Below are 10,675 nucleotides of genomic sequence, written 5' to 3'. Positions count from 1 at the left end.
AAGCGATTTGAAACAAAAAATTTCACTCCACCCTTATGTACACTCTTCCTATTGGATTATGACGGATGAAAAAATTTACTAATTAGAATTATACGTTTTATAATTTTGCGAATATAAATACTAAAATTGGTGATAAGGTGCATAAACTAGACATTGATATATTTATTAAAATTTTTTTATGTATGAATTTTTGCGTAAAAAATAAACGCGCGCCGAAGATGCCAGAGATCGTTAACTTATGCATAGGTTCTACATATATGTGTCAATGGGTAGAGACTGTTGTTGTCTGACTTCGTGTACAAAATTATCCCTGGCTTTGTGAATGTCAATTTGGGTATTCGCGGTTTTTGATCGAATATACCATGGGAAGGAGGAAAATTCATTGAATGTAAATCGCAATTGGAGGCAACATATTTATTCTCAAGCGCGAAGTATTTGTGTTCATATATCTATGTATGTTTTTTATTAAAATTTTCGATAACAAGTTTTATCTTAAAGTTTGTATTAGTTTGTGTGTAGCATTACTTCATTATTAGTATGTACTTCAATAAATCACTTAACTATGGAACATCATATCGTCATTGGTATTATTTATTGGTACAAATTTACTGCGTTAAGCCAAGCAATAGAAAAAAGTTTTGAAATTTATTTTTAATATTTACTTTTCGACATACATACACATATATTCATTATAAAAAGGCCACCGCACCAAATTACAAAAATGCAGTGTTCTGCACAACAAATGCGATGCAAATAGAATAGAAACTTTTATTTTCACTTTTAAATTCACTGACAAACAATTCATTTCACGGTGTACTACTATTGTTTTCAGCAAATCAATCCGTAAATTTTGTATAGCCATCTTTTATATATTTTTCAACATTTTTATGACCGATGCTGTATTTGCTTTAAGCAACACAGCTTGCATATACACCACATACATATGTATTTAATAGTGCAACAATAGACTGCAGAAAACATCCCACACAAAAACTCCAACACTCGCTGTTGAAAAACTTAAAAACATAAAAATAATAGAAAGCATGAATGTAATAATATAGGAATAAATGTATGTATGTATTTATGTACTTTTTCTTTTGCTGCAAAACTCAACATTCATACATACAAACCTATGCACATTCACATTCTCCGAAATTGGCACACATTAAGGAAATACTAAAACTGATAAAGCTATAAATATGAAAGAAATAAATATATAGTACATAACAAATCAAGCATCCACAAACAAGAAACCAGCTTCAAGAAAATGCTGCATAGAGAAGGTGAACATAAATAATTTTAAGTAATCGAAAAGAGAATTCCAAAACGGCGTCAAATAAATAAAATATATGAAATAGAGAAACAAGTTTAATTAATTTACTTCACAACATAAATACATTCTTACATGTACACATTTTTACTGAAGTTTTCCAAATAAATTGTAAGAAGTAAAAGTTTTCCTAAAAAATACGGTCGATTATGCTTTTGATTTTACATCTGAATGTATGCACATTAGGGCGGGTTAAATTTTGCCTCTACTTTATTTCGGCGATTAAAGTATTCTACTTGCGATTCTAAACAAAAATTCCATTCTACTGTTAAATGGATTTCGAGCCTTCTTATTTTTAAATGTAGTTATTTACATTTTTCGGAAGAAAATATGTGTATGTGGCTTTTGGGTACGCAAAATTAGTTTTTGATGTTTATTTTGCTCAAGGCCATTCGCTAGAAACATCGATTTTCCCAACTTTTACATAAATAAAAAAATGTTTTAATCATCAATTAAATTATACGTTTTTTTCATCAATCGACGGAATAATCCGCGAAGAAAAACTCTCTTACTCTCTTTTATCACCAAGAGCGGAATAATCCCCAGTAAATTATTTTTTTGTTAAAGTTTGAGGAAATAGTTTTGGTAATACTGTAACACTCTTTTTCATTAGAACAAACAGTAAAAGTCTTGTCGATGCAAGGTATTTTAAATATTTTCCAGTTTGGGGAGGGAAAAATAAAAATTTAACTTTCAGGTATAAAAAAAAACAATAACACACTGTTGCTTTACGCATCTAAGGGAACATTTACAATAGGCAGGTGCATAAAAGGGACAGCGTTCCAGGTAAGCGCCCTTGTACTTTCAAGCACTCTGAAACGCCTTTTCAAATTTGCGTGTAACTTCGAAAATATTCACCGGAATGATATTAAATTTTCTGTTTGTATATTAAATATATATACATTAAGAAAAACGAAAATAAAATCGATTTTTTGAAAATTCTAACTGTATAGTACATCACGCATTTCGCGCGGTAATGCAAAAGATTTAAATGCAATTATTCCATTTCAAAATATTAAAAAGAGTATTAGTTTTGTCATAAATTCTGTGACAAATTTCACAATGCATACGGCGAGAACCAATTCGAGAATACTCTTGCTTGTGTTCGTGTGCTTTGTCTACTCATAAATTATACTGAGTTTCGACGCAAATTTCGGTCGTTAATAATGGAGTAGGGAGCTAAGGAAAATCGCGTTGGAGTGATTGCATTACAAAAATGTGGTAAAAGTGCAATTGAGATTTACGAATTGCTGAAAAAACTTAATATTTCGATAATGTTTGTTTACCGCACGATCAATCGTTTTCCCCAAACGTCTGAAATGGCAGACAGAAAAAGAAGTGGTCGGCCTCGCGTCGTTCGAACTGGTGTAGCCATAAAAGCTGTTCGATAAAGAATTCGCAGAAATACTCTTAGAAAGCATAATATCATGTCCAGGGAAATGAATATATCGACCAGATCCATGTCAAGACAAATTAGAGAAGATCTCCACATGAAAGCCTTCGGTCGCTCAAATCGTCATCTTTTGAAGAAAATTAGATTAAACAGATGAAAGCAGCCTCTTCGGTGACACGCGGTCAACGGCCATGAAAATATTCTTTTCACAGATGAGAACATCTTCACTGTTGCAGAAGTCTTCAATAAGCAAAACTACAAAATCTATGCTAAAACTTCTAAAGATGCAAAAAAATGTTGTTCCAAGGGTTCAGCGTGACCACCATCCAGCCTCCGTAATGGTTTGCTGAAGAGTGTCTTATAACGGCGTTGCATGTCTTCATTTATGGGGAAGGGGGGTTAATATCGGGGCAAAAATGTATCAGGAAGATGTCTTAGAAGGCGTGGTGAAGAAGTTGAGCAGTACTCTCTTCAATGGAGAGCGTAGGATCTTCCAGCAAGATTCCGCTCCACTCCACATGACCTGTCGAAGCCCTCACAGAAATTTGGAGAGTCTCAAACAATCTTTGGTTCGAGCAGCGCCGTCAATATCCATGGCCTAATCGTTTAAAGGCTTGCGTAAAACAAATGGTGCCAATTTCGAATGAGAATTCAAAATTCTTTTCTTTAATATTTCCATCATTAAATAAACCTATATACATATATACATATGTTTATGAATATAATTGGCGCTTACACCCTTTTTGGGTGTTTGTCCGAGCTCTTCCTCCTATTTGTGGCCTTCGTCTTGATGTTGTTCCACAAATCGAGGGACCTACAGTTTTAAGTCGACTCCGAACGGCAGATATTTTTATGATTCGGCTACGGCGGCCGTCTAAATAAAACTAACTTCATTAAAAAAAGTGTTATAATTTCATACCTATAACGGACTTAACTTGTAACAGAACTTATGGCAGGACTAAGTATAAAGCAACTTAAAGGTATTTGATAATAAAAACTTTGCCAGTAGATTGTTCAAAAAAGAATTCGATTAACTCTAAATATTTTTTTATATACTTTTTCTACCGCTTCGTCAAGTAGAAAAAAACTACATACTTCAAATTTTTAATTGACACATTGAGACATAGGGCAGTGAATGAAGATCCAGCGGCTCCGTTGGCTAGGCCAACGCATTTAAACGCTCCAACTCTGAAAGTACCCGATGCTGTACCAACGGATGGCAGCAGAAGAAGAAGGAGGAATACCTCCTTTGCCTTGTAAAGATCTGGTTGAGAAAGACTTGGCTCCACTAGGTGTGTTCAACTGGCGCCGATTAGAGAAGAAACGGTTGGCGCGTTTTGTTAAATTTGGCCAAAATCGCTTAACCGGTTATCGCGCCAACCAAGAAGAATACGCGAGGATGAAAATAAAACATAAGAATATTTACATTTTCGTGCCTTTTTTCATTTTGGATAGCGTTTTAAGATTAAACGCGACTAAACTACTTTTACTTCTATTTTTCACGAGTTACTCTAGGCTCGGCGAAGATACTTCAAACTTTTTCCTCATCAAAAGTGTGATATAGCGGGTGAAATATTGTGCCACAAAAATATTTGTCATAAAATTACAAGTCTCGTATTGGACCAAAGAAGAAAATTCAATGTAAACGGCAGAAATAAGTAAAAACGCAAAATATGTTTAAAGGTTAATTTCATTAGACAAATTAGAGGTTTAATTGTTTTTCGTTGCTTTTACACAAAAGCAGCTTTCGGTTACATTTAAACATTATACATCTAAAATGTGAGGTTCAACTAGTTTCCTACGCCGATTTAACATAAGAATGTAAAAAAGGGAGCAAACTTTGACCCTCCCTAAAATCAAATTCAGACGTAAACTTTCAAATCACTGATACACATATAGTTTTTTTGTGCTCCTTCTACCATTTCCAGAATATTGTCTTTTTTGTGTGGCACCGTGTAATTAGACTATTCGAAATATAGTTCAAAGTATTATCACATTGGTTGTTGTGTTCTCTGCATTCTAACGAGCTGTCATTTCACCTGTACATGATGCATTGAAAAATTCGAAAACGAGTAGGCTACGGATCTCAACTGGCACATTTGCATCACGGTTTAATTAATATGAAAAACAGCAGGTTTTAACTGGCTCCCCTTAGCGGAGGGTTCTAGGCAAAATAAACATCAACAGTTTTATTTTTCGATCCCAAAAACCACAAACATACATTTTTTTTTTCAAAAATGCTAACAAACAATTTATCGGAGATTAATAATTAAAATTCAAAATAAGGAAGCTCGAAATATACTATTTCAGAGTTGTGCTGCTATAGACATTTTATTTTTTATTCAGAATTTCTAGCAGAATTCTAGAGTCATCGAAACAAATTTGGTTATATAATATTTTGAGGAACAAATCGATCCGTCCTAATATACATATATGGCATAAAAATTATTGATTAATAAACTATCAATTTTTAGATTGTGAACAAAGATTGAGTTAATTAATATATATATGTACTCATATATATCTGACGCTTACACCCTTAATTTGGTGTTTGGCCGAGCTCTTTCTCCAATTTGTGGTGTGCGTCTAGATGTTCTTCCACAAGTGGAGGGACCCATTGTGAAACTATTTTTAAAGGTGTGCACGGCTCTGAGCGAATTTGGCAGAATCGGCTTCCGGGCTAACGTCACTTGGGATGTGTTTACAAAAAAACTGATATACGAAAAACAATCAACCAATGACACTTCACTGCCGTCTGAACAACGACTGATTGGACGAGTGTGTGAAATGATTGTGCAAATTTCGGCTGGCGATAAAATTGTGCTAGTGATATACGAAAAAAAATCAACACAATCTACACTCGTTTTGTTTCGTTGCTATCTGAACAACTACGTATTGGATGAGTGTCTGATTGCACTTGAAATCATCGTGCAGAGTTCGGCTGCCGAATAACACAAAAGACGTGGCCAAGGGGAGGGGAACTTCGGACACGCCAGCCGAACTCTGCACGATCATTTCACACATATTCACAAACTTGTCCAATCAGTAGTTGTTCAGACGGCAACGAAATGACATTGTGTTAATTTATTTCGTATATCACTAACCCATTGCTGTTTCTAAACACACCGATTCGTCAGCCCAACGGCCGATTCTGTCAGATTTGCTGATTCGGATAACTGTCTGAAAGATGGTGTGGCCAATATTAGACCGTTACTCGGCTCTCAGCGCATTTGGCTTTAGACATCGTTTAAGCGATGACTGATTGGACGACTGTGTGAATATGTGTGAAAATTTCGTGCAGATTTTGGCTGGCAAGATTCTGTTAGTGGTATATGAAAAAAAAATTAACACAGTCCTCGCTTATGTTACTTCGTTGCCGTCTGAACAACGACTGATTGGACGAGTGTGTGAATGCTTGTGGGAGTTAGGGAGTTTTATCGATTCTAGAAGTTTAACTAAAGACATGGCAAAGTGGAGCTCTTATATGAATATCTGAATTTTTAGCTGCCAAGAATTCGAGAGGGACGGGTGACGAATTCTTGAGCTATATTACATGGATATATATTGAGTTAAAGAAGTTAATTGGGAAATTGCAGGATAAGTCAGAGAGATTTTTTTGTATCAGCCCAAATTTTATTGGAAGTTATGTTTGGTAGCCTTGATTTTCCGACAAAGCGAACATTAATTGTTTGTATTGAATTAGCATAGTGGTGGACCGGCCGATTACCTTTGACGTTGTGCCATCCTTGTTGCTTGACTTATCTTAGGGTAATTAGATTAATTGAGGACAGAAGAATGGATTCATTGCCGAACACTTTGTGAATATAGAATTTGTTTTCTCGATATGATTTTATGATATTTGGAATTGGTTTCGCAAGTACGTTCGGATTTTATCCAGCCCCCCCAGTCTGTTTTGATCTTCATTATGGAGTAAAGGGAATATTGGGGCAGAATTTGCATAAGGATAAGACAGTGATCATTACCATGAAGTTCATTTACAAGAGCACACGATGATTCTTGCCGATAGAAGAAGAGTAATGGGTAAGGTCGATATGGGTATGAGTAGAGGGAGATCCGTCGTTGATCACGATGCAGTTGTAAGTGAGATCAACGTTTTCTGTAGGTGACGTTTCGGGTTAGAGGCGGAGGCTCCAGACGTTAACGTTTGGAGAAGGGGGAAGAGGTCGCAGAAAAATTTTTAGAAGCTATGTATGATGTTATATGCCACTTTACGGTTTTATTTTATGTTTTTATCAAATTAAACTGCATGGACTAGTTTTGTCTACATATCTCCAACTAATGCGGCAATATTTTCGTTGTAGACGTGATATTCCGATAATTATAAAAAAGTTGGAATTAAATATCAAAGTCATTTTAAGCAGACTTCTTTAAATTTTTGAAATCGTACACTTATACTTTTGTATACCGAGAACGGAAGAAACGAGGAGGCCTTATTCACATTTTTAAGTGCTCTATTGGTAACACCCCACACCTTCATCTGTACGATTTGGAGACCGATTTCAATTGAGCTTTTAAAGGAAACCCCAATGAAAACAAAATTTGTTGGAGATGGGAAAGTTACGCAGGTATTATGAGGCTCCACGCGTACCATATCTTCCGTCTGTTGAAAGTGAACTAATTCCAGATTCTGGAGCGATTGAAACCATGAAAAAATGAAGGAGTGAGGTTCAGCGCACTACACGCGGCTATCCGGTACGCAGAACCGGGTGCCACTAAATACATGGCGAACCTCTTTACCACCAGGACAAAGGTGATTCGTATTGGAAAAAAATGTCAGACTTGTCAGAATACTGCCTTCAGCCAGTAACACGCTAAGCAAGCAATTCCCGAACGGTTGCTATCGCGGGAATCACCCATGCAGGCACTTACTAGAGACTGAGCCACCTCCCGGGCGAGTCAGGAGTCATCGCTTCGACTACACTGACGAAATCCAGGTTCAAATACGACTACTAACGACATTCATCGGGAATCTCTCTCTCTATTACCGTGATTGGAGTTCCTGTAACGGTTGTATGTAACAGCATAAAGGAATCGAGATACATATTGATGTATGTATATATAATATTACAAATTGAAAATGATCAGAATGATGGGAGGAGTCGATTTAGCCACATCTGTCCGTCCATCCGTCCGGGCGCACGATAACCCGAGCAAAAATTTATTTTATTATGGGGATGAAATGGCGGTTACCACTTTTGGGTAAATCCGTGCATCTCGATATGGACTTAATAAAACTCATCCAAACTTGGTACACGTATTGTTCCGCAACTTATTTAGATTCGCCATAATCATTATTGAGATCGGAAAAAAACACACCCAGAGACTAGACATAATTTCCGTCCATCCGTCTGATATGCCATGCTATAACTCTCATTATCTAGGATCATTATCGCAGGTAAATAAAGTTCGTTTCGAAATGTCTAATTGAGTGGTTGTTGTATGTCTTCGTAAAGTGTTCCCCATTCGATTTTGTGAAATACGGCTGAATTAAGTCATGTAAATCCAACTCTAGAGGGAACAGCTAACTGTGTGATCGAAGACTAACAATGTATAATACGTGATATACTACATATGTAAATATGCTATAATAAAAATATTACGTAAATAGTTATATTTCTTTATTCATTCTTTTAAACGCTGGTCTTTTTTAATCAATGCTTCCAACCGTTCATTCTTATATAGAATATAAAATTTCTATACCACATTGACATTTTCTACTTACATATGTATGTACATATATACTCATCGTAAGCAATTTATGTATGTAGATAACTAGAAAATAATTATTGCTTTGCAAAAGCACGCTCAAGTTATAACAAAATATCGAAATGCAACACTCCACTCATGGAATTTATTCACAATAATTGGCAATGCAAAGTGAAGCGTTTGTGCCACCAAACCCGAAGGAATTCTTCAACGCAATTCTTGGTGCCTTTGCATCATTGCACCACGGTTCTGATTTATTTTGTACTATGGATACATTAATGTTCTCATCTAAGTTCTCAATATTAATAGATGGAGGAAGTTGGTTTTCCGCACAGGCTTGCACCACAAAAACTGCTTCCAAGTTACCCGACGCACCCAACAAATGTCCATGAGCACCTTTCGTCGAGGATACACGTACACGTGATGCATGTTCGCCGAAGACGCGTTCTATAGCATGGGCTTCAATGCGATCACCTGTAGGTGTTGATGTCGCATGAGCATTTACATAGGTAATGTCTGTTGGTAGCACTCTTGCATCAGCTATTGCACGTTGCATTGCTAACGTGGCACCAGTGCCATCCTCGCTGGGTGAAGTTATGTGATAGGCATCACCAGATAATCCGTAACCTAGAAGCTCTGCCAATATGGGTGCACCACGTTTACGTGCATGCTCCAGCTCTTCGAGTACCAGTACTGCCGCACCTTCACCCATGACAAAACCGTCACGCTGTTTATCAAAAGGACGTGATGAAGTCAATGGTGTATCGTTGTGTATTGTGCTAAGTGCACGCAGTCGGCAAAACCCAGCAATTGATAGTGGATCAATGCATGATTCGCCACTGCCAGCCAGCATTGCGTCTGCGTCCCCATTACGTATGAAACGCAAGGCATCACCAATGGCATGTGCACCTGTAGCGCATGCTGTTGATACTGAGTGATTAGGACCGCGTAACCCATATCGCATACTTATATGGCCACATGCCATATTGGGTAGCAAACGAGGAACAAAAAATGGACTTACACGATTGTATCCTCGCTGTAGCTGTTGCCAAGCGCCATACACTTCCGTTAAGTCAAACATACCCATACCAACGCATACACCAAATCGTTCCCGTTCTTCGGTTGTTAACTCACTTGGCTGTAATTTGGCATTTGAGAGTGCTTCCTCCGCTGCTATAATGGACAGTTGTGTGGCTGCGCTCATAATCTTCAAATCACTTTTGGTAAAATGCTTTTCGATTTGTAGTTGATCCCGCGCAACTTGCGCTGCTACTTGGCATGGCAGTCCTTTGTATTGATCACTTAACCTTGAAATGGCTGACTCCCCAGCTAAGAGACGTGACCAAGCTTCCGATACATTATTCGCTAAAGGGGAAACTGCGCCGATGCCAGTTATGACAACTCTTCGCCTAGATAATTCACTGTTGGCTGTAGAGAAATAACGAAGTTTGCTACCAAACGATACGTTGAATATACTCCTAGCAGCATATGCTGTTATAGCCATATTTTTTTCAGTGGCACGTTTCATCGACTGTATATTTTGATTGTATTGGAATCGTTATCTCATAATATAAAAAAACATTACTATCAAACAGCTGTTTACGACTTTTAGGACCGAAACAGAATTGCAGCGGATAATGGATAACGGGTGATCATCAGCTGATTTACTTCCGTCGGGAAAATTCTCGGGTAAAATTTTGTCATAGTGGTCAACATCTTGCTTTAAGTACTACATTTAGTGATTTTTAAGAGCTAAAACGCCAAAAAATGGCTTAGAGCAGAGAAGGTTAAAAATATGAAATAATTTGGAATATTTAAAGCTGTGCCAAGACTGAATTTTCAAAAATTAATGAATCTAATTGCACTATAAGGGGTTCAAATTAAGACGCATACACAGCAATTTGAAATTATTTGAAAACGTTTCAAATTTCGCAATTCAGCTATTGTGCAAGCAATTCAGCTATTGTGTGTGTGTAAATTCAGAGTAAACACTTCTATCAAAATTCAAAATAAGAACTGAAGTAGATTTAATGACCATAAATTGAAAATGATGAGAAAATAGAATTTGAAAATAATTTGTGGTTAAATGTAAATTTTAAATGTATAGGGACTAGTTTTTTACCGAATCATTATAGGTATGATGCATTATATACATATGTGATTTTTTTTTATTTTGTAAATACTAACTGTTTTGCAAAAAAAATTCTTTGACTTGAAAAGGAAGT

The 10,675-nt window shown here is 36.5% G+C and overlaps 1 protein-coding gene across 1 annotated transcript; it reads right to left on the bottom strand.

Annotated features, from left to right (window-relative positions):
* Positions 1-8,345: 8,345 nt before the first annotated feature.
* LOC128855119 (3-oxoacyl-[acyl-carrier-protein] synthase, mitochondrial) lies at positions 8,346-10,034 on the bottom strand. Its single transcript, XM_054089763.1, has one exon. It carries the CDS (start codon positions 9,976-9,978, stop codon positions 8,596-8,598), a length of 1,383 nt encoding a protein of 460 aa, XP_053945738.1. The 5' UTR covers positions 9,979-10,034; the 3' UTR covers positions 8,346-8,595.
* Positions 10,035-10,675: the final 641 nt, after the last annotated feature.

This window comes from Anastrepha ludens, chromosome 2 (genome assembly GCF_028408465.1).
Source record: "Anastrepha ludens isolate Willacy chromosome 2, idAnaLude1.1, whole genome shotgun sequence".
Lineage (NCBI taxonomy): Eukaryota > Metazoa > Arthropoda > Insecta > Diptera > Tephritidae > Anastrepha > Anastrepha ludens.
Note: the sequence above shows the minus strand (reverse complement) of the source record. Positions and strands in the feature narration are given on the sequence as shown.